This window comes from Kogia breviceps, chromosome X (genome assembly GCF_026419965.1).
Source record: "Kogia breviceps isolate mKogBre1 chromosome X, mKogBre1 haplotype 1, whole genome shotgun sequence".
Classification (NCBI taxonomy): domain Eukaryota; kingdom Metazoa; phylum Chordata; class Mammalia; order Artiodactyla; family Physeteridae; genus Kogia; species Kogia breviceps.
Window position 1 is genome coordinate 101,819,507 of NC_081330.1, and position 24,946 is coordinate 101,844,452.

At 41.8% G+C, this 24,946-nt stretch overlaps 1 protein-coding gene across 7 annotated transcripts in view; it reads right to left on the minus strand.

Moving 5' to 3' along the window:
- SYTL5 (synaptotagmin like 5) overlaps window positions 1-24,946 on the minus strand; it is a 243,897-nt gene that overhangs the window by 38,318 nt on the left and 180,633 nt on the right. For 2 of the 7 annotated variants that reach the window (XM_067023035.1, XM_067023037.1), the window contains exons 11-17: window positions 20,573-20,751; window positions 18,400-18,499; window positions 16,654-16,815; window positions 11,528-11,636; window positions 9,952-10,087; window positions 7,087-7,295; window positions 6,015-6,159 (exon numbers count right to left, since the gene is read on the minus strand). In XM_067023035.1, the coding sequence (XP_066879136.1) occupies window positions 6,017-6,159; window positions 7,087-7,295; window positions 9,952-10,087; window positions 11,528-11,636; window positions 16,654-16,815; window positions 18,400-18,499; window positions 20,573-20,751 (1,038 nt within the window). In that variant the 3' untranslated portion in view covers window positions 6,015-6,016. Of the gene's footprint in view, window positions 1-991; window positions 6,160-7,086; window positions 7,296-9,951; window positions 10,088-11,527; window positions 11,637-16,653; window positions 16,816-18,399; window positions 18,500-20,572; window positions 20,752-24,349; window positions 24,416-24,946 lie in introns of those variants that run through there. The other 5 variants (XM_067023039.1, XM_067023040.1, XM_067023034.1 and 2 more) reach the window with 4 other exon arrangements.

Here is a 24,946-nt window from a genome sequence, read left to right on the forward strand (position 1 = left end):
TCTTTTGGAATCCTTGATGTGGCCCAATTTCCACGGCTCTTGCTCAAACCTTGCAAGATCTGATTTTTGTTATAGTTTTGCCTGTATGAACTTCCTCATCCTATTTATTTTCTTTAATTTCAGAGGCCATAAATATACCATTGTGGGAGGAAAGCCCTTCTGCCAACTTCTAAAGGCAATGCTCAGTTTAGTGTGAAATATCCATGTGGAAGAAAAAACAAACACTGATCACAGCTCAAAATGCCACCGTATTTCTTTCTGTGGTGCTTCTGGGACGTGATATCTTCATCCACTTTGCTTCTAAAAGTGGGCTTTGCCCTTATTTTTTCCACAGGTTTCTCCTCCCCTGCACAATAGAAACCTTGGGGGTAGCAGGTGATGCTGCTGCTGCTATTACTGTGAATCAAGGGGGCTCAATTCACACATTAGTTATGTATCAATACTTAATGATGACTGGTCAGATATTTGTTTAAGTTTCTTAAGGAAAAGGACGCCAAAATAAAAAGTCCCATCAAAATATCTTTGCTGTTGGTGCTTTTGTGACATGGAAAATCTACATCCTGATAATTCCAATGACAGTAACACAAGCAAAATGAGAGCTGATACACTGGATCTTCCACATATCCTGCAGGTGCTATTTACAAACTGAATGGATAAAGGCAGGCTTGTAAGGTTGCTCATGTGCCTTTACAACTTGTCTGATTCAACTGAGGGAAAACTGAGGGCTGCTCCAAATAAGGAGTAGGATCCTCCAGGCAAGGCCATGGTCGCTTCTTCTGAGAAGCTGAGATGCTGGGCTGCAGAGCACACTCTGTGCTTTTATCTATGCCAAGAGAAGCTGGAATTAGGGTTGTAACTAAACTACTTATAGAAACGTTGATTTTAAAAGACCAATCAGCAATCACAGTCGGAGATTTTTCTTGATCTATGTGGGTCCCAGTTTCCTTATCTGGTCTAACATTCTCTGATGTTACTTAAGTTTTTTTTTTTTCCATTTTCACTTAATCCACAAATTTTTTCAAATTACCTACTCTGAACTAAGCACAGGGAATATAGCCGTGAAACAATTTAAATATAAATATTGTCTCTGCCCTTCTGAATCTTACATTCTAGGGATGTCGTGGGGAGTGAACTGACACAGGCATTAAAGGACTCATTACGTGAATAATTTATGAAAATTGCGATGTATGTAATGAAGGGGAAAGAGAGGCAGGCTGTTGTGACCTAGTCAGGCAGAGGGGGGTCAGGAGAGGTTTCCCCGAGCAGGTAACGTTCAAGACCTGGATGATGAAGGGAAATCAGGCCGATGAGGAAAAGGAGCAAGCAGATTCCTTTGCAAAGGCCATGAGGTGGAATAAAGGCTGGCACGATTGAGAAGCAGAAAAATGCACTGCGTGGCTAAAGAGCAGGGGAGGGAAAGAGGCATGGCCCGGGGTGAGCTGGAGAGGAGGAAGCAACCATCTCAGACAGGGCCTGGCAGGCCCTGAGCACGAATTTGGATTTTATTCTCAGGGCAATGGAAAGCCACGGAGGGTTTTAGAGCATGATCAGATGTGCATTTTTAAAAAGATCACTCTGAGGTTGTACAGATAGACAATGATGAGAAAGTATAGCTAGTGGCAGAAGTCGAATTTAGGTGGTAGGTATAAGCGCTCACTGTAAAACCATTGCAACTTTTCTGCATGTTTGAACATTTTAAAATAACATGTTGGGAAAATCTGGCCACCGTATGGAGAGTTGATTGAGGGAGGGCAAGAGTGGCTGCAAAGATAGCAGCTAGGAGACCTGTAATAATCGTAGAGAGGCATAATGGTGGCTTGTACTCAGGTGGTGGCATGGAGATGGTGAGAACTGGACAGGCTTTTGAGATATTTAGGAGGTAGAATCAATATGATCTCCTGATTGATTTTGCCTCAGGGTAAGGAAGAGGCATAAATCAAAGATCACTAATTTGAAAAGATACATGAACCCAATGTTCACAGCAGCACTATTCACAATAGCCAAGGTGTGAAAGCAACCTAAGTGCCCATCAACAGATGAATGGATAAAGAAGCTGTGGTAGATATATACAATGGAATATTACTCAGCCATAAAAATGAACAAAATTTTGCCATTTGCAGCAACATGGATGGACTTGGAGGGCATTATGCTTAGTGAAATAAGTCAGAGAAAGACAAATACTGTGTTTTCACTTATATGTGGGATCTGAAAAATAAAATGAATGAACAAATATAACAAAACAGAAACAGGGGACTTCCCTGGTGGTGCAGTGGTTAAGAATCTGCCTGCCAATGCAGGGGACACGGGTTCGAGCCCTGGTCCGGGAAGATCCCACATGCCGCGGAGCAACTAAGCCCGTGCGCCACAACTACTGAGCCTGCGCTCTAGAGCCCGCAAGCCACAACTACTGAGCCCACGTGTCACAACTACTGAAGCCCACATGCCTAGAGACTGTGCTCCACAAGAAGAGAAGCCACTGCAATGAGAAGCCCACGTACTGCAATGAAGAGTAGCCCCCACTCGCCACAACTAGAGAAAGCCCATGCGCAGCAATGAAGACCCAACACAGCCATAAATAAATAAATAAATAAATTAAATTTTAAAAAAACCAGAAACAGGTTCACAGATACAGAGAACAAAGTAGTGGTTACCAGAGGGGAGAGGGATGGGGGGAGGGGCAAAACAGATGAAGGGAGTTAAGAGGTACAAACCACTAGGTATCAAATAAATAAGTTACAAGGATGTAACTGTACATCACATGGAATATTCTCAACATTTTAGAATAACTGTAGTATAAAAATATCAAATTACTGTGCTGTACAGCTGAAACTAACATAATATTGTTACGTCAGCTATATGTCAATAAAAAAAAAGATCACTATCCAGTGTCTAGTTAGCATAACCTGGTGGATGATGGTACCAGGTACTGAGACAGGATGTACTGGAGTAGAAAGACATGGGTGTAAGAGAGAAGGTAGAATAAAGAGTTCATTTTTGACTATGTCTAGAGCGTGAGCTATCTTGGTGGAGAGATCATATAGGCGGTTGGATCTGGGGCTGAGAGGAAGGATCTGGGTTGGGGATGTGAATCTGTAGTTATATGCATATAAATGATCATAAAACCATGAGCATGGGGCTTCCCTGGTGGCGCAGTGGTTGAGAGTCCGCCTGCCAATGCAGGGGACGCGGGTTTGTGCCCTGGTCCGGGAGGATCGCACATGCCGCAGAGCAACTAAGCCCGTGAGCCACAACTACTGAGCCTGTGCGTCTGGAGCCTGTGCTCCGCAACAAGAGAGGCCACAGCAGTGAGAGGCCCGCCTACCACAAAAAAAAACAAAAACAAAAACAAAAAAAACCAGGAGCATACAATACATGATAATGCCAGAGAGGATGGATAAAGTGAGGAGAAAAGAAAGAACAAACATCAAAGAATCCAATGTTAACAATCTTTAACAGAGAAGGAAAGGGAACAGATAATGAAACAGAAAAATTAGGCATGTATGATATTGCCAAAGGCCTCTATTGAAGGGCTTCTGGGTTGTTTCCAATCTTCTGCAAGCAATACCCTTGTATGTACTCATTTCTCACATACGTATCTATCTCTATAGGATAAATACCCAAAAGTAGAATTGCTGTGCAATATACACATCTCATTTTGAATTTCAAAGTGTTTATTTTTGAAAAAAAGATTGCTTAGAAAAGCCACCAAACACAGATAGCTTAGTTAACCATATTTAAGGTGGCATTTGATAGGACTGGTTAAATAAATTTAATATATCCCATAATGTAATACCCTGTTGCCATAAAAAAAGAATGAGGCTGTCAATATATTCGATATGGAAGAGGAAGGGGTAGGACTTACTTTTCACAATTTTGAACATTTGAGTTTTATGCCACTCACATGTATCACTTACATTAAAAATATTTTTTGTACTTCTACACTACACTTAAAAAAGAGTAACCTAAAGATCAATTTACCTTTTATTTTTAAGAGCCACACCAACAGGTTTCTGATGGACTTAGGCACACCTGGGTCTTGCATTATGGAAATACCCAGTTAGATGTTGGATTTTATGAAGTCACGACACAGAATTGCTCTGACCGTGGCAAAGGTCTGAATACATAAAGTTCATGCTCATCTTGAGTTCGAGTTATAAATTTTGGAATTGATTAATTTTGCCATTTTTATTCTTAGTGAATAAATCTACCTCATTTTGTCTACTTTAGAGATACCTCCAGGTTTCACCATCGCCACCCTCTCTCACCTCCCCTAAAAATGTCTCTGAAGACATACTCGATCGCATCAAGTCTGAAGACAATTTCTATTTCCAATATAGGAAGTAGTGATGATCGTACACTTTTTGTTTTCTGTTTTTAAGAAGGGCAACATAGAGATATGGGTGTGAGTTTAAAAAAATGTACCATATGCACTAAGCTACACTAGACTAATAACTTCAATTTTCTAGAATTAGGGGGCCTGTTTTTTTTAATAATAATGAATATGGATTGCTTATCCCCTTTCTAAGAATAATGCTAAATATATTCTTAAACCTGTTTTCAAAATTCAAGAAGAAATTCAGGATATGGAACAATTAGCTAGAATAAGCCTGAAGATGATTCTAGCTTTCCTACTAGTAAAATTCAGTATCTATCCTTTTAAGGATTTTATCAATACATGAATTCAAGTGAAAAAATGAGCTGAGGGGCTAGAATATGACTCCAGAAGAAGATTGGGTCAGGTACGTTCATACACAAATAATCAGACTCTGCTCCACCTCCCTTGGTCTATGTCCTCTTGTCCATCATGATAAGCATAGGATCACGCCAAAGACCACAGTGAAAAGAACACTGGCCTAGGGGTCACACCCTGGATTTAAGTCTGGATACACTCATAGCTTCTATATGATCTTGGGCAAGTCATTTCTGCTTTCTGGGCTGCAGATTTGGAATCTTCAAAATGAGGAACCAGGTCTGAGGTCCCTTTCAGCTTTAACTCCCTTCATATCTAAGTTTGGTGGCTAAAGTCTCTGGAATCCCAGGTGACAGAAGGTAAGGTAGATTGAGCTCCTGGCCACAATCCTTCATTCCTTCCTGCATCCTTGCTCTTGCCATGGCTTCAACATGAGTAGAGTATATTCCCCTGCCTCTTGAATTTGGGCTTGGCCATATGACTTCCTTTGAGCAATGGGATATCATAGACATAACACAAGTAGTGGCTCAAAAACGTGCACTGCTTCTTATACCCTCTTAGTTAATAGCTTAGAACATTTTATAAAATAAATGTTTACAACAGAGCTAATAGCTAGGTCATAATTAGGGTGACTCTACATCCCAATTTTGCCAGGTCAATCCTGGTTTACATCTGTTGTTCTGGTGTAATGATTTAGCTCTCTTCACTCCCCAAAATGGGATGAGTTAGAGTATCAATTACCTAGTCACCACAGGAAAACCTCAGTTCACCTTGAAAACTTACCCGGTTAATCCACAAGTTGGCTACAATAAGAGGGCCACGCCCTTGCCCCAGCGTCCATCCCCACAATGCCTTCTTTGGATCATGCGGATTCCCACTATCCCCTCTTCTTACTCTTCAAGTGGTCTACATTCCACGTGGCCCCCTTTTCCCTCAAACCTTGACAAAACCTAAAGTCACTCACAACTAGAAAAAGTTTGGGGACTCCCAATCTCAACTGCAGCTTCAAAGAAGCATGTGCCATTACAACCCTACGGTATAAAGCCTATGAGTCATTGCACAATTTGCTTGTTGACACGACAGTGTGGTATACTTTCTATCATCCAATCGAAAAAGCCCTGGCTCGTGCACAAAGAGAAGTCCATGCTTTTTTTTAGACACCTGGCAAGACCCTAGGTGTTCCTAACACTGACATCTCTCCTCTCGTGTCCCAATACCCTCAGGTGAGAAATGGCAGGGAAGCAGACTCCAGGTCCCAAGCCTGCTAGTGGTAGGAAATAACAACCAGACAGTCCCAAGAGGCCTCATTTTGGAGAACTGGTACCTTCAGAGCTTACTCTTCCCCATGCTGGCACGGAGCGTGAGTGCGCCCTCTACCGGAGTCCCAGGATTGTCCGCCATCTTCTGCCAGAGGAGTTGCTCTGCCCCCTGAGAGTCCATCCAATCCACGGTCTTCCCATGGCTCACACCTAAAGAAGGGAAAGAGGAGCATCACACTTTACAAATGAAATGTTTTGACCTTCTGGAAGACACCTATCAACCTCTGAGGGGGACCTGCTGACCAGAGAGCCCTTCAGTGGCTTGTTCTCACCATATCTAGCGAGTGGAGTTAGCATGGACTACATCCTTTGTAGCCTGCATTACTCTCCTCTGCCTAGATGATGGGGAACAAATCAGAATGGCGCTAGGGGCTCATTTCTTCCCCACTTTGGTAGTTTAAGGAGAAAGCTGCCTCATCTGGACTGAGTTAACACAACAGAACAGGCTGAACTGGGAGTTTTTGTTTTAGTGGCAGAGATAGTCTTGGCTCCCCCTAATCTATACACGTGCTCTACTGCTGTAATTCCCCCCACCCCCCAATTAGCCCTGTTACAGTCGTGTCTTGTGGAATCAGTGGTGTGTTTCCATGACCTGTTTGAACAACATGAGACATTATTTTTTAGGGGAAAAATGGATTTCCTTTCGATTCAAGCAGTGTAATGGCTGCAAGCATGGACAGAACTGAGAAGAGGTCTGAAGTCAAGTTGGTCTTGGAAGTCCTTCTCTCCCCGGTCAGAAGCATGTGCTGTCTTGGTGATCCTCTCCCGAGCAAATCCTGAAGTAAGGCCCAAGAAAGTAGTTGAAATTCGCTTAGACTAAAGTGTAAATGGTATTTTATGAAAGGACTGAATATAAGCATTATACACCCCAAACTTCTAGCTGAAGGATACAAAGTCACATAGCAGTAATCTTAACAATGAACCAATCCTTGGCTAAAGTAATGGAGCATCTGTGGAAATTTCGAGAGTCGGCTAAGAGGAAACTACATATACATTTAGGACATATCAAACCTGCAGGAACCACTCCCCTGCCTCATGCCAAGTCACAGACTGTCTCAGGGTTACCAAGTCCCTCACCGCTTCCAGAATTCAAACGAACTCCTCCCAGAAATACGTTGCTGGAAAAGGCCTCCTTGTCCCAGACGGTAAGTTCTAGGCAAACATTCTTTATATCCTGGGGATGCAGGCCAGTGAACATGAACGTATGATTCCACTGAGGGTTAACACTCTTTTTTATGACCAGAGTTTTGTGCTTGGTGGCTTTGCTATCATCAGGGAGCAGGTAGCTGCAGGAGAAAACACAATCAGGCCATCAGTGAGACAGTAAAGCAGAAAAAGGCACCCTTGCGTAGTCATGTCAATTTCCCATAACTCCTCGTGTGTGTGTGTATGCGTGCGTGTGTGTTTATCTGTGTGTCTATTTGATTTTCTTTCCCAGCATCATATATGCTTAAATCTGGGTTTATTTAGTGGAATGGTTTATTATTTCTTTTAAGTGGGGCAATAGTAAAATGCCCACACTCTCCTTTCTTTTTTTAAAAAAAAAAATTTATTTATTTATTTATTTGGTTGCACTGGGTCTTAGTTGTGGCATGCAAACTCTTAGTTGCGGCATGCGAACTCTTAGTTGCGGCGTGCATGTGGGATCTAGTTCCCTGACTAGGGATGGAACCCAGGCCCCCTGCACTGAGAGCGCAGTCTTATCCACTGCGCCACCAGGGAAGTCCCCCGTCCTCTCCTTTCTAATCCTGTATTGGTCCTTCCCTCCTACTGAAATGAAAATACCTCCTGTGGGAGACACTATGTAATAATGTTCTGCCTCCTATCACCTTTGGCCCACGTCTGAGGTGACATGAAGCCACGATGAGCACTTCCTGGCATGTGGACAGCTTCCTACTTCAAGCGCCTGTGTCTCTTTGCTTCTCCAATTAAGGACTTTGGCGCTCTGTGAGCTGACTCAGCTTCTGTGCAGGAAACCCTGGGATTACTGGGAATTTAATGTCCCCAGGAGCAACCCTCAACCAATGAGTTTTAGAAGTTGGTGGATGAGTCTCCCAGCTTCCCTGTCCCTTGAAGGGATGATCCTAAGGTACATTCCACAGAGTTCCTTGATGCTTCCTTAGTGGAACTGAGCCCCAGTTGCTCACAGTGGTAACCTGCCTAGTAACATATTTTTATCAACTTCCCTCCCCTTCCCTGTCTCATTTTCTCTACTCTGATTTTGATCATAGTACCTGATGAGTCAGGGAGCAGACTTTAGGGAAGGAAACTTATGGGTATGAAATTAGTACATCAAACATGAAAAATACCACAAATGACCTTACAATAAAGAAGACACATTATGACATTTGAGATTTCATTTCATGTACCAAACAGAGACTGCTTACCTCCCAATATTCATTCTCTCCCTATTTTTCTCAAAAAAACCCCAGGAAAATCTCATTTTTCAGGGTTTCTGGCCAATGGGATACCTTACCTTTAGTCTTTGTTTACATACGAGTGAAAAAAACTTTTGTCTTGTTTAAGCCACTGTTATGTTGGCTCACGGACAGACCTAATACTTACTGATATATTTTATAATATTAAATTTTACACAAAGGTCTATTCTTGCTCTCTCATGCTCTTTTTCAAAAAATCTGAGGTCCCTTTAAAATCAGCTCAATGTTTAAGTGTAACTAGGGAGAGAATTTACTAGAAAGTTACTGGCCTTTAAAAAGGAATATATATATATATATATATATATAAACAAAGATACTGTCCCCTTTATTATCTCTGCCTCATAAATGTTCAACATGATAAAGTAAAAACTATTCCAGAAGAAGTTAAATCATCTGTGCAAGGCCAATGAGTTCATGGGTGAGAAGCCATACCCTTACCCCACCAGTGAGCAGGAAGAGGCCAGAGCTAGATGGTAGGGCTGGGGAAGCAAATTTCAAGGGCAGGATCCACAGAAAGCATTTCTTCTGTGCTTAAACCTCCTGGGAGAAAGAGTCAAGGACAGATGGACCAGGATTCAGGCACACACACTCATCAGTGGGGAAGCCCCAGACATCTGCTTCTCCTTATTATCACCCTTACCAAAGTTAGATTGTGTGAGCCAAAGGTTTGACTCGTTTCCTTGTAGGGAAAATTACACTTTTCTAAGAAGGACTGAGGAGAGGAATGATACTGCCATCTGACTCAAAGAATTTGTGATGCTCTGTGAGAGCAGGGACCATATCTTATATTTGGAACTGCAGGACTTAGTGCTTGGAACGTGTGCATGTATGTGTTTGTTGCAATGAACGAAAAATATCCTGCTGGTTCTAGTTCTTCTAATTATAGGAGAAAAAAAATCTCAAATAGAAATCAGGAGGGATTTGTTGTTTGGGTTGCCTTGAATGGGTAAGAATGTCCATTAAAAGGGCTGCCTTCCCTCAAGAAACTGCCCTGGGCTCCACAAAGTGGGCACAAATGCCCAAGAGGCAGTCTTGCAGTTTCCCCAAGGCACTCTCCAGTGGATATCTCTAGGGATGATGCTCTGACATCTCCACTTTTTACAATTTCCCCCAAGAGAGCAAAATACCAAGGATCCAATATTTTTGTTGACGTTGCATATAGTCAGCACCAAATGATAAAAAAGCACAATACAAGTATATTACATGTAGAAAATCATACTTTCTCCTCCTGTGAGAAATGAATCTCACGGGAAAATTTGCCAGTCTTGAGGACGAGAGTCACAGGACATCCTGAAATATGCTAGAAGCAGGCTGAGAGCTAGAATAAGCAGATCTCTCTTGCATTGTTTTCAATGTAAGCGCCAGCATCGAAGGGGAGTTCTTTCCTAGCACACATTTAGAATAAGAACAACACAGAAGCCTCACAGCCCACCACTGTCTCATGGATCACAGACCTTTTCATCTCCCATCAAGTATCATCGAAAATGAGCTCAAACAAAATTACCCCTTCACAAAGCTATCAGAAGTGCCTCCTGATTTCACCGCTGTCAAATTCTTTGCCTCTTTGATGAACACTTCTAGGATTCCTCCAGAGATGACAGGAGAATCCTTCTTCTTTCCTCGTTTAAAGGTCTTCTTTCCTGCATCAGCCATCAGAGAAAAAGAGAGAAAGAGAGCGAAAGAGAGAGCGAGAGAGAGAGAGCGAGAGAGAGAGAGCGAGAGAGAGTGAGAGAGAGAGCGAGAGAGAGCGAGAGAGAGTGAGAGAGAGCGAGAGAGAGCAAGAGAGAGCGAGAGAGAGAGAGCGAGAGAGAGCAAGAGAGAGAGCGAGAGAGAAGGAGGGAAGGAGGGAGGAAGAGAGAATGAAAGAGAAAGAGATAATGAGAAGGGGGGAGGGGAAGAGAAAGAGAAAAGAAGGGAAGGGAAAAGAGATAGATCATGGGTTCCATTTCAAAATTTATAAATAAAATCCACAAAGATTTATTTCATTTTCAGAGTGAATGAGATCTTTACATTATTGTATACTTTTCCATGTAATCACTTAAATGCTTTTACACCACTGCATTCCTTCTGGATGTACCTTTCATTTTTGTTGAAAAAAATGAGCAAATAAATTTTTAAAAATTAAATGCTCCCCTATAACATATAAAGGAATAAAATAGAAAAGACCCCAAGAGCTGCCTGGGCCACATCCCTTCTCTCTGTGAGGAACAGCTACAATGAAAGCCACACACGTGCCAAGACCCCCAAAGAGAAAATCCTAACTCCTGTCTTGGATATTTTAGTCTTGTACATTGTCAACTCCATGCTGGGCCAGCTCTAAAGGCTATAGCTCAGACACAATTACATTTGGGGGTGAGAGGAAACTCTTCCCACATCACATTTCTATTCTGATGACATGCGCTCAACATGAATAACGACCGCCTCCACCACCACCTTTATTTAACACTGTTCTAAATGCTTTGTATGAATGAACCTATTTGATTCTTACAATATCCCTAAGAAGTGAGGCAACTGAGGTTGAGAGATAGGAATTTAGTTGCACAGGGTCACAATGACAAGGGTGATAGGAAAAGAAAGATAAAGGAAGCTGCCTGTAAGAGTTGAAGAAAGAAGAAGGGCAAAAGGGATTTAAAACTTGACTCCATCTGGATTTTTCCTTTGTATTCTGTGTTCCAAGTTAGTTTCTTTCTCAAGATGCCCTGAGCAGCTGTGAATGTCATAAACCCAGACAGCAGCTTTCTACACCTCCCCTCTCAGCAGGCCATCTCCCATCTCCCCCTACCCCCAACTCCACCCGGCAGCAGGGAAGATCCTATATGTCCTGGACTTCCAGGAAACAAATCTCAACATTAAGGTTGGTCTCTAAGTATGAACTCTGCCCTTTCCTTGTAAGAATCTGACACCCTTCCCCATACACAATATATACTTTTCGACTCTCCTTAAACGACAGGGACATCTAAGTCTTTCCATTTCATCTGTGTAATGTAAAAGTAACAAAGTCCACCCAACCCCTGATCCCTATTTCCACACTTCTAGAAACGGAATATCCCCGATCAAAGTCATTGATTTGTTTTCTCTACCTTGAAGCTGTCCCAGTGGAAGTGTCAGGTTCTCCTCCGGGGGTATGTAACGTAAAATGACTGTCAGCTCTCCTTTGTACTGAAGGTCAATGTCAGCAACAAATTCCACCTGGCCGAGACAGGTGAAAAGAAAAAGTGAGAATGCTTGGTTTGTAATTTTGTAGCCCATATTTGAATGTACAATATTTACTTGGTAGCGTAAATGTGACAATTTATTCCCATTCAACTATGTTGGCACTTATTGGTTCAAGAGATGCCTCAGGCATGAGAAAAGAGAGGCTGGAAATCTCTATGAAGGTATTTGAGTATAACATTTAACGCTAAAGTAAAAGGAATTTGAGAGGAGATATATAACACACATTCGGTGAATCAGTGGGCACTGAGTGCCTGTGATACATTGAGAACTGGACCCATCACTGAACATACCCAAATAATTTGGGGTACGAGGCAGGAATAAAGATGCCACTGAAAACAGCCCCAGAAGATACTTCGGTCTGTCCTTGATGTCTCAAGGCCTTCCTAAGTGTCCAAGAAGGGGCCAAGTAGGCAGTAATGTCTGATTCATATTGGGCTGCCAGCCACCAACTATGAAAAGCTTGCCTTACTTTCCTGCCTCTTGGTGGTGGTAAAACTTATTAGTAAAGGTGGGGAAGTCATTTGAAGTATTTTATTCCGCTATCTTGCCAGGGGCACAAATGAGATTAGATGGTGAAATAGACTATCCATCTAATATTCAATTATTTTAAATTGAGTGCCTTGTAAGAGGACTTTTCTAATTGTTTTGATGGTTTCAGTAAATTTTAGTTTATGTGAAAGTCACAAATGGAAAATTATAATGGATATTATGACAGATAAAAGAGATCAACTGCTTTTTTGGTACTATGGCTAATGAGAGGTGAGGTATTTGTCCTCTCTGGATCTGAGTGGGCTCTGTGATTGCTTTCACTAGTAGAATATGGCAGAAGTGATAATGTGCCAGTTTCTGGGCCCCGGCCTTAAAAGGAACAGCTTCTACTTCTTCTCTTGGAATGAATATTCTTGGGATTCTCCCTCTGGGAACCCACGATGCGAGGTCCAAGCCACATGGAGAAGCCACACGTCAGTGCTCTAGTTGGCAGGCCTAGCTGAGTTCCTACCTAGCTGGCAGCCAACATCAAGTATGAGACAGCCAACTGGAGCAACCAGCCCAGTCAAGCCCTCAGATGACTTCAACCTCAGTCTACCATCTAGCCTCAACCATATGAGAGACCTTAAATAAGAACCACCTAGCTGGGCCCAGTCACCCCACAGAATCAAGACCAATAGTAATAAATTGTTGTTTTAAGCCACTAAGATTTAAGGTAGTTTTCTATACAACAACAGTTAACCAGTGCAAGCTCTGTTTGCTTTCAGCTGAGATCTTTGGGTAGGAAAATATATTGGCAGGAAAAATTATATGTGCAGGTGTCACATACTAATGTGTAGTACATTTGTAGAGATCAAAACATGCATTATTGGGATTTATTAATGTTGCATTACTTTCTAGCTGAAATTCAAATATACTGGTGACTTGGTATAAACACAGTCCTCCAATCTTGTGGGAGTAAAAAATAATAAAGGTGAAGTCTTATAGCATTATAATCACACACAAAAGAAATCCAAAGGAGGGAGTCATCTTACAGTCTGCACATAGCTAATATCTTGGGGGTATTTTTGGTACACTTGCAAGGAAATTCCAAGGCAACATCCTGTCCTGGCATACTACCATTTTACATTATTCAACCAACTCCTACTCAGAAAAAGGTTGCAGAATTCAATTCAATTCAATTTATTCAATTCTACCAACACATATGGAACGGCTTCTTGTAGTAATGATTTTAAGGCATTTTGCTAAGTGCTACGGGGACACGGAGGGAGACCTGGCTTTCAATGAATTTTCATTCTATCCAGGAGATATATATTCAACAGAAGCTCTATTCATCTGCCCGAATGCTCTCCATCCCCAGTGAAGAGGAGGATCCTCTACAAAGACCGTGCATGCCTGCTCCCATCCGCTGAAGTGCATGCTCATCAAGTCAGCTGCATCAGTCCCCGAAGCTCTTTATGCCAGGCATATTTGTGGCTGTAATTATATAACTGAATGTCACAAATTGAAGAGTCCAAAAAGACAGCTGCTACTATAAAAATTAGGTTGACCGACTTATCAGAACTAAAGATTTGAAAATAAATTTGCTATTGGGTTATATTTGGGCTCCAGATTAGGAAAAAGATCATGAATATTTAGAAAGGTTTTGCACTTGGTTGACTTTGAAAGTACTCTTAAGTTTTTGTTTCACTTTAGAGAAACTCAAACTAGAAACTGTTGATTAGGATACATTAGGGTCAGAATTGATGCCAGGAGGATACGACAGAATTTCAATCACTGAAACCATACTCAAACAAAACAAAGTGCCCCTATATTAGAAGACCTGAAAATGAACGCACATGTATTTGTTTTAAGTTAAAATACATGATTTTAAAATTTACAATAGCCTGAGGACAGACTTCTAAAGACAGCCTCTGGCAGAGGACCAAAGGAGTTCCACTGACATGTAACACCATCAGGATGTTTCTACCTTGAGCAGCCTCAGAGAGATGCTTCTCCCTTATGATAGAAAGTCAAACCACTCAGTGTCGATGTGAAGGTGACTACCATGGAAAGTTGTTGACCCCTAAGCACAGAGGATGCTTGGGAGAGGCCTGGGAGAGCTTTGATATCTCAGGGCAAATTCTCCAACCATTTCCAAGAAACTGACTGGAAGCCCTCCAAGCTGATTTCCAAAGAGCCCCTCTGTGCTTTCATGTTATATCTCTGACAGACAAATTAACTTCACGGACTAAGACTCATGTTCCTTGTCCTTCAACAGTGTCACATATCACATGATATGTTGGACTTTTTCTATGATTCTTTGATGCTCACCCATTACACAAAAGGAAGCACGTGACAGGAGACTGTTAAGTCAGATTAATTGCTATCCTTTATGTTGAGGCTTTTCATTCAATTCCCAGAAACTTAGTACTGTAACGACCAAATATTTCTCGTATTTAATGTCAGAGAAATGTTATGCTATCGTGGACTTGTTAACACTGTACTTCCTATCTCTACCACATTTATGTTAATCATGGGAATGAGGTTATTTTCTGTTTGAGGATTTCTATTTCATTGTCCATTTTACCCATAGCCCAATTAAACCTCCTAAAGATTTTCCACGAGTTATTTACACCAAGTTGGAGGTCAACACTTATAAAATCCACTAGAATATTGTATTTAACTTCTGAGTCTCAGTCTCCTTATATAAAATGGGGATAACGATGCTAACCCCACACTGATGGTTGTAACCATGAGATGTGAACGATGCTGCTACTTACTGATGATGGTCAACGCTTGCTCTTTGCTGTCTAGGATCCACTCAGCATTTTTTTTTTTTTTTTTTTTTTTTTTTTTTAGTACTACTGTACCAGGATTTCTTTGGGGTGCAATACCGCCTTCAAGATCAGAGTTATGTTCTGATTGTCTTAAGCCACTCAATGTATCTCACCTCCCTAGCCAGAATGATTGGCTCAGGATGAGCAAATAATGTAATGAGAATTAGGAACCAGGGCCAGGGCATTGGCTGGACTATTGGAGGAGAGGAACTCTCTCCTCTCCCGGACAGTGTGAGGCAAGGCTGAGAGGTTTGCAGCTGTTGTGGTGTCCAAGAGAAGCAGACGTGGAGCTAGTGAGGGAGGCCCACACTGCATGAAGTCTGCAAGTGAAGCCAACAAAGAGAAGAGAGACCAAGAGACTCCAGGGCCTTGCTAAGATCTGAGTATCTGGATCAAGCCATGCTTGATAATCACTGGCCCATAATTTCCTTTTATTTTTTTGAGTACTATGAGCTGGGGTTTCTGTTAATTGCAATATAAGGACTCCAATGTAACATAAATACTACCTAGCATCTAATGAGAAGCTTACAATGTGCCTGACACAATACTGCAAGCATCACATAGCAGGCTTCTTCAAGCCTCACAGCATCCCTATAACTGATGTCCAATTCTTTTATCACCAGTGAGATACCAAGGCCTGGGAAGTTAAGTAACTTGCCCAAGGTTACGCAGAATCTGAAGCCAGGATTGAACCCAGGAAGTCTGATCTGCATCCACTATCTTTACCATCATGTTCTTTTTGCCCTTCTCTCTATAAGGAACAGTCTTTGGTTACGTAAATGTGACCTTTTTTCCACCTCACTTTTGACTTCAAAAATTACTGTAAATGTAGAGATACCAATTGCATAGAGTGAATCTCAGATACTGTTGGTTTAGTTTAGAACATACTATAGTAGCATTTAATTTCTAGAACCAGCTTTGAGAGTTCTTTTTCTGACTATAACTCAAGACCTGGGTTTTGAATCTCAAAAGTAGGAATGTAGGGGCTTCCCTGGTGGTGCAGTGGTTGAGAGCCTGCCTGCCGACGCAGGGGACACGGGTTCGTGCCCCGGTCCGGGAAGATCCCACATGCCGCGGAGCGGCTGGGCCCGTGAGCCATGGCCGCTGAGCCTGCGCGTCCGGAGCCTGTGCTCCGCAACGGGAGAGGCCACAGCAGTGAGAGGCCCGTGTACCACAAAAAAAAAAAAAAAAAAAAAAAGTAGGAATGTAGGAAACCAGATACTTTACCTACTGGTCACTTCCTCATGTGAGCCAAGGCAAGAGCACTCCTGCCCATGTCTGAACTGGGGAGAATGAGGAAGAGAGAGAATGTTTTGAGACTGACCGTGCTCTATGGAGCTGTTTTTGTCTATGTGAAAATGAACGCTTTCTCTTTCTAATAGGATCATATAATGTATTCTTTTGTTTATCCATGGCAACCTTCGAATGATGACTACATTTTTAGTAGGTCAAATGAATAAGATATATGATTATGTGGCTTGCATTTTACAGACAGTCTGTATCGAAGAAGAAGGATTTCCAAAAGAATGGATTTACATTTATTATATTATTCCAAAATGAGCTGCACGAACCTTTTCAGATTATCACTTGACAACTGGAAGTCTTCAGATTCTTTAGGCCTGTGACATCAATTTTGCTCATTACTTGTATAACTGTTTGACTCATCTGGAAGCATTTCCTACCTTGGGCTGAAGCACAAACCACTCATCACTTGGATTTTCAAAGTTCCATGAGTCAAAAGGAATCTCCACCTCCCCAAGGAAGCTGTTCCGTCCAAATCGATCGTAATGCCAGACTGAGAGCTGCAGAGTCCTCGTTTCCAGCTGGGTATGGCTGATGGTATACTGCAAAATCACACTCCATAAGGCGGGCTCTGCCCACTTCTAGGACAGGTTGAAATTTACTACCACCAGCTTTCAGATCAAATAAATTAGTAATATGAACAAAACAAACCCGAGAGAAAAAAATCTTCCTTTTTCTTCGTTTCTGCAACAACTGAGGTTCTATTCCATAAAATCATTTTGTGTGAGACTTAGCACTGAACCATATATCAACAGACTATTTGCGGGGGGGGGGGGAGTCGATAAACTTCAGATATTGTATAAAAAGTGTCAGGTGATGAAGCTTGTCCCCTTTTCAGTTTTACCTGCTTTTCATTTGCCTAATTATTTCGTCAACAACTACTTTGTAAGCACAATGTTTAATATATCAATTCTCTAATTTCTCTGTCTTATTTTATTTGTAACTAGAAGCCCCAAATCCAGGATAACATTGACAGTGAGAAACTTGCAAATGTCAAACTTCATGAAGTTCAGCCTAAGTGCAAGGGTGAATCGATATATACGTAGGTTGAGCAGAAAGGAAATATTGTTGGCATGGTTTTGCCTTTTCCAGCAGAACATTATCCAGGGCCACAAGCCCATACACCCTCAAAACCTCCTGATTATCCTAAGCAAATGACCACCTGGGACACACTTCAGACTGACTGACTCCTGATCCTGGATTTGCATCTACACCCATCCTTGCTGTTCCTGGCATGATTAACCTTGGCTCCCTGCTTCCTGGATCTTCCATGCCACTCCGTTTCTCTCTTCTGCTTGGGCTCATCTTTGCTATCTTGTCACGGCTGCTGGATTCACCCTCGGCCTATATTCATTCATTTTCACTTTGATCTGTTTTGATATTGGTTCCTGCTTTCACATATGACCCCGCTGACACATGCCCCAACTCACCAACTTCCTCCTATAGTGGACTCTGACTCCATCATTCTGGGCACAAGATCCGTAAATTACTCTGCAACTGGCAATAACGTCTACATCCCCATCTCCCTGGATCCTTCTTACCAGGCTAGACTGGTCCAGGGTGAGAGAAGAGTAGAAAGTCTATAGGGAAAAGTAATTTCTCCAGAATTGGGGCCTGGGTCATCTCTTATCTAGGCCACTGTCTCTGAGAGTTCTGGAATCCAGCCCTGCATCTCCACTGTTCATTAACCACATGCTTAAATTTAGCCAAATTCCAAAACCCTTACAAGAAACAGCACATCTTCACGCTGTGTTAGCAGAACAGTGAGTGGGTAGAGACCTGCTAAGTTACTGTCAAAACTGTGACAAACTTCTTTTAGGGGAAACTAGAAAAAACACAGTTTTCCCAAGGGTGAAACATACTTTTTGACAAGATGTATCAGGTCAGATGTAACTTTCCTGGATTGTCTCTACTTAAGGTGCAATTTCAGGAGCAACAGAGAAAAACAGAGTAAGAGTGGTTTACATTTTTTCTTTTCCAGAAAGAGAAATCCAAGGGTACCACACTAATTGATTCAAATTCTACTTTTCTAAAATACATATAAGCCTTGACATGCAAATCCTCTGTAGTTTCAATGAGGTTGTAAACTGTATCACTAAAGTTACTCTGAGAGAATATTTATTTACCTTTAGTGTTTCATTGAATTCTGGATTGGTGCCTGTTCTGATTTTGGTCTTGCGCTTATTATTTCTAGACTTGTCAGGAAGAAGGTATGACTTGACATAACTGTAGACGGTAAAAAAAAAAAAAAAAAAAATGAAAATAATTCTTGGGAAACATCTACTTTGCAAGAAATTCTCAGGGACATCAGTGAATAAAAGAGGCAAAGGGAATAGTCTAGTGAGTATGAGAGACAGAACCAAAGGGAATGTTGTCTACATAACAGGACAGCTTGAAATATAACTCTGGACCTTCAATAAGAGAGAAGCAGTAAAGTCTAGTGGTAAAGGGTGTGTGGGCTCTGGAGTCAAGCCAGCTGGGTTTGAATCACTCCAGGCCTCAATGGTTTTGGTGAACTCAAGAGCTTACTTATGGCATTGTGAAGATAAAATTGGCTGAGACATACAAGAAGCTGACATATTATACTACTCAATAAATGTAATCTATTATTATGATCGATTGTCTCACAAAATATGGGGTTATTTTCCTCTCCACTCAGATGTCAGGACTTCCGATGAGTGGAGTCAATGGCCATGGATGGATGAAGAAAAATGGTGAAAAGAGGAAATGAAAAATAACAACCTGAAATCAAAATAGCAATTTTACCCAATACCTTGCCTTGAGCTGTCCCAGGAGCCTCTTGGAGCGAAGTATCATGGCAGACTCAGAAATGTACAAGATTGAAATGTAAAAGATGCTACCAGAGTCCTGAAGCACATCTTCAGGATGGGCTTTAGATAATCCATTTCCATGCTAGTCTAAATGATGGCATTGGTCCTGAGCTTTCTGATATTTAGCTGAGGAGGTAAGTGGACCAACCTGTACTCAGAATCCATCTGTTTGTCTAATTTGGAAACAGCTTTGCTGAGTTGTTTACTGAACGTAGGTCATCTTTTACGTAGAAAAAAGGTAAACAGCAGGTCTGAGACTGCTCTCCTGAGAAATGCCTGCTTATAAGTTCAGCTCTTAGCTGGCACGTGGGAACCTGGATTTCAGGAGGCTTCTCATCATTCCCAGAACAGATATAAGTGGCTCACTGTGACTAAAATATTTGTGGAAATAATATGGCTTCTGCTGAACGCCTGCTTTCCTTCTGGGAGACTGGGAAGTTGTTATATGCCCAGTAGAGTCTCTCAATGAGCTTCCCTGGTAGACAACGCTTCACATGTGTTGTCACAATTCGTTGCTGGAGGACTTAAGCACCTTAAGCACATCCCAAGTGACTCCACTGGGAAAGGATACTTGGAAGCTTAAGCCTGGATTCTTTAGAACTTTGCCACATATGCCTTTTCCCTTTGCTGATTACGACTACATGTGGAGACCTGTGAGTCCTCCTAGTGAATCATCAAACCTGGCAGTGGTCCTGGGAAGACATGACATATCTTTGTATCTAGCTTCTTTCCAATGTACTATAGTCATCCCTGCCCTCCTGGGCTCATCCCTGAAATCCTGAGAACTTCAAAATTGCCCTCTCAAGTTGTTCAATTGGGTGAACAGCTTGATAATTTTATCTGGAGGGTTTCCCAGAACAAAAATTAACAGGATGCTCTTATACATCCTGGGGTGTGCCAATGTGTCAGCCTTCTATCTCAAAGAGCTGCCTCTGTGTGAACTACAAATCTGTCAGTCCTGAATCACGTTGAGTAATAGCTTTTTAAAAAGCTGGGAGTTCCCTGGTAGTCTAGTGGTTAGGACTTGGTGCTTTCACTGCCGTGGCCCGGGTTCAATCCCAGGTAGGGGAACTAAGATCCCACAAGCCGTGCAGTGCAGCCATAAAATAGAATAGAATAGAATAGAATAGAATAGAATAGAATAGAATAGAATAGAATAGAATAGAATAGAATAAAGTAAAATAGAATACAATAGAATAAAATAAAATAGAATAGAATAGAATAAAATATAATAGAATAGAAATAAAATAAAATAAAATAAGTAAAAATCAGGTAACCACGAACGCAACCATCATACGTGCACATCAAAGAATATTTAGAAGTTTGGCACAGGAAGAAAGTGATGATCAACCTTCTGAATCTAGAGGAATGCTAAGACGCTTCTGAAAAAGAAACACACATGCTGACAAGCACACATACTCACATATGCAGTGACCAAAATAGTCTAAGGAATACGGTATATGCTTACGCATCTGTCCTCTGTTTCTTTTCATCTCCTATGGCCAGATTTCTGCAACTCTTGACCAAAATGTAGAGCCCGCCAGTTTTGTCGCAGTAGCTGATGTGGAGAAGGATTTCCCCACTGACCTTCACGTTGCCATAGTCTCCTGTTTCACTGTAAACACTCATCATGCTGTTCAGGCTGGTCTGGAATAAACAAGATGAAAAGAGGCATCTAGTGTTACGCTAGTGATCTCTTCACAGAAGTGACCTCCCTTCATTCAATTACAATTCCCATTGTCTATAAGGAGCAGGAAAGTTTAGGGTGAAAGGAAGAAAGCAAAAATCGCTTGTTTTTCTGGTACTGTATAAAATCCAAGCCTGAGAAAGGACAAGAACTAGGACCGGTAGTAAGGTCATACCTCTTTTCCTCATCCCTGTAGCATTCTCCTTTTTCACTGGTAGACCCAAGGTCAATCTACTTCAAGGTCTAGAATGCATTGATCAGGACAAAGAAAAATTCATTTCATATTTCTGTGCTAGCATAAGCCACAAGCTTCTCTCTCTGACATCTACCTAGAGTATCCCATCAGTCTCTGGGAAGCCAGAAGTCTAACCGAGCAGGACCCTATGGGGCCTTCCCAGGACAGACCCGCCCCCATATCCTCTGCTACAGCTTCTCTCTGAAGCACTCAGATAATAGTATCAGATGCCCACTTCCTGAGTTGTTTTACAGATGCTAAAACTCCCACCAAATTGGAAGAAATTAACTACTTGATGACCATGAACACGTAGCCCCCAGACCTTCTGGAGCCTAAAGACTGCACACCATCAACCAGTCAGAGAACTGTACACAAGCTGATCACATACCCTGCAACCCCCGTCCCTCACCTGGCCTTTAAAAATGCTTTGCTGAAACCCTTTGGGGAGTTCGGGGGTTTATAGAGCACCAACCACCCGTCCTCCTTGTATTGGTGCTTTTACAATCTACACTGTACTTTCCTTCACCACAATCCAGTGTCAGTAGATTGCCTTTACTGTGCCCAGGCGAGCAGACCCAAGTTTGGTTCAGTAACAAAACTGCATCTTTAACAAGGGCATGCCAGGAGGTCGTCATATGCCCATCGCTGTCGGGCTCCCCTTGAGCAGCCACACAGCCACATGGGTAATAATAAGACCATGGCTTTGTACACATCTATAAACTAGCAACCCACAAAATAGAACACTAAAGAAGAAAATAACACAGCAACCAATAAATAAAATTAAAATGTAAAAAGAAACTCTATCCAAATGTACCAGAATGAATGAAGTTTCTGATGACACACTGATAACAGGAGACATATTTTACATTAAATGTAACAAAATTATCCTGTAGTACCAGCAGCACAAACTCTGTGTCTTAGCAACACGACTGTCACAAAAGGCCACCTGGAAGGCTTTCAGGAGTGACCCAGGAGTTTCAAAGGCCTGTCTGTGAACCACTGGGAAGGACTATGGTGAGAGCAGAGAGAGGTTAGACTTCCTACTTTTTATACTTTTTTGTTTATACATAAAACAAAAGTCATTACCTTCCTCCAACTGCTCAGGGTAGAGACTGATCAAAAAACAGGAAGTGGGTGATGTGGCTAGTATCTATTCCAAGCTTAAGTCAAGGGCAAGAGCAAACCAAGGATTCCATAATTATGTGGAAATTAAAACGTAAAGAAAGCCAGTGAGTGACCTAATTCACCTTTTTTATTCATAAAACAAAACATCAAAATTTGCATGATAGCAAGCATCTTTGAGCAGTGCTTTGCAAACTTCAATTGCATATAGGTCGGGACTTCCCTGGTGGTCCAGTGGGTAAGACTCCATGCTCCCAATGCAGGGGGCCCGGGGTTCGATCCCTGGCTGGAGAACTAGATCCCGCATGCATGCCACAACTAAGAGTCCGCATGCTGCAGCTAAAGATCCCACTGGCCGCAACTAAGACCCGGTGCAGCCAAAATGAATAAATATGTATTTTTAAATTGCATATAGGTCACCTGGGGACCTAGTTAAAATGACGATTCTGATCTATTTAGTCCCGGGGGGGGGGGGGGGGTCTGAGATTCAGCTTTTCTAACAAACTCCTAGCTAGGTCCACAGTTCCCAAACTGTGTGTCTCGGCATCCCAAAGCAGCAGAGCCAACGCACAGGGGCAAAGCAGGATATTTTAAAATTTCAAGGGAAACACAGCGACAACTACCAGACACCATGCAAACTACGAACAGTGGGGTTCACAGTATTAACATTAAATTCCACCTTATTCTTTTCAATGAAGTCCTATCTAAGTGAAGCTGAGTTTTGGGCAGTTGCTATGACAAAAGGCAAGTATTGCACCAAAGTCAACGGGGAACAGGAAATGAAAATGACACTACCCAATCAGATTCCAAGATCTGACAAGTCACGTAGTGCCCATCAGGCACGCACATCCCATCGGGGCTATTGAAGACTGGAACAAAAATATTATTTTTCTTTCAAGTTATGTATATTATTTTTTCAAATGGCTACTAAGTTGTTAGGATCCCAGTGCTTTTATTAAATTTGTTTTTCAAGCTAACTAGTTAATAAATGGGCTAGTCAGGTATTACTTTTGGCCTAGGAGTGCTATGAAATTATCACTCAGACACTAGGGGCTCTGTGTGCTGACAGCGTTTTCCAGTCTCTGTCCCAGGTGATGCAATACTGCTGGTCCATGGACCATGCATTGAATTTCAAGGGCTTCAAGAATAAGCCTCAAGCCCCTCACGTTACACGTGAGTAAAGTCTGGCTCACAGAAATTGTTGGCAGTGCCAAGACACTGTGACATAAAATTCATATTTTATGGCAAGACAAGAAAAATTTAAACATAAAAAAATCTTCTCTACCCTTTGGCCTCCTCTCTGCCCACACTGTGCATTGTGTATCTGTATTATGCATTGACCAGACCTCCCCCATTGGCAGAAATAACTGCTCAACCATAGAAAGCAACATTCTCCTAGCATCAATAAGAAACTCAGTAAAAGATAACATTCCTTCTTGCTCTTGTAAGGGGACATGATGACACTTAGATCTGAATTGTATAAACTGTCAATAATACATCATTTAATGTACAGCCAGCCTTCTGTCTCAAAAAACTTATATAACTGTGCCTTGAGTTCTAATGGGTGGAACAGTTCTTGGAGCTTTTGGAGATGCTGTTTCTGGGTTATAATCTCCAATTTGGCTCCAATAAAATTTCCCATTTCTTTCTTAGACCGACTGATTAATTTTTTTGTTGACAACATAAAGCCAAGATTTCCAGAGTTTTAGTCTGAGGACCTCCCCACCATACCTCACTCCCTCCTTGTATCTACACCACATTCCTCTGTAGCCACCTCTTCAAAGAGGGTCCTCTGTAAGCATGACATCCATATATAGAGAAGACAGTTTAAGAACTCACACCTGCTGAAGCTTGGGAGAAACTGAAGAAGTTACAGAAATTTTACTACTAACCAAACTTTACACTCTTAACCAAGCCAGTGCTGAGAGTTAATAAGAGATGTTTATTCTAAAGGTGCCTTGTTCGTGGTAAATCATTTTAGACCATGTATGTTTTCACTGTTCCTCAGATTCTAATGTTTAACAAATGTTCTTTGTTTGGAATACCTGGATTCTGATCATGTTATTTACCTTTGAAAAGAGAACCTCTGGTTAACTGTATACAAGTCAGAAAGAGATAAATGCTGGAAAACTTGCCTACCTAATTCGATTCCCTATACCATGAATTTTGTGAAGTATGGTTGGAAAAGCTTGAACACTCACAGTGTCTGAGTCAGCATCAGGCACACTCAGGTAGGTCCATTTCCTGTCAGAGCCTGCTTGAGAATTCTTTAAGGAAGTCACCCAAAGGTCAAAAGAAAAAAGGGTATTAGAGCCAGAGACAGAAATCAGAGAAGCAAAGACAAGACTTGTAGGCATACAGATGGGTATAAGGACACGGGAGCTCCTAAAGCCCTCTCAAAGAAGGGTTCAAACACCAAAGTAAGAAGGGATTTTATTCCACAGGCAGTGGGAAGCCACGGACTTGATGTGTGAGTAGGAGAGAAACCTACTTGGGTACATGTTTTGGGAAAGTGACTGGCTGTAGAGTGGAGGATAGTTGGGGAGTTGAGAGAATGGTGGCAGGGAAATTTCACAGCTGAGAACTGAGATAATTCATAGGCTTCCACTGATGAGAGCCTGAACTAGGGAGTGATGATGTTTTAAAACCTGGGTGAGGAGAGGTTTTTAAAGTAGGAGAGAGAAGGAATCAGGAGCCTTAGGAAAAGCCACTACAAAATTCAAGTGAAAACTAATCTGTGGACAAAGGGCAAGCAGGAGACTATAATGACTTGTAAATCACTATCACGCGCTTTTGAA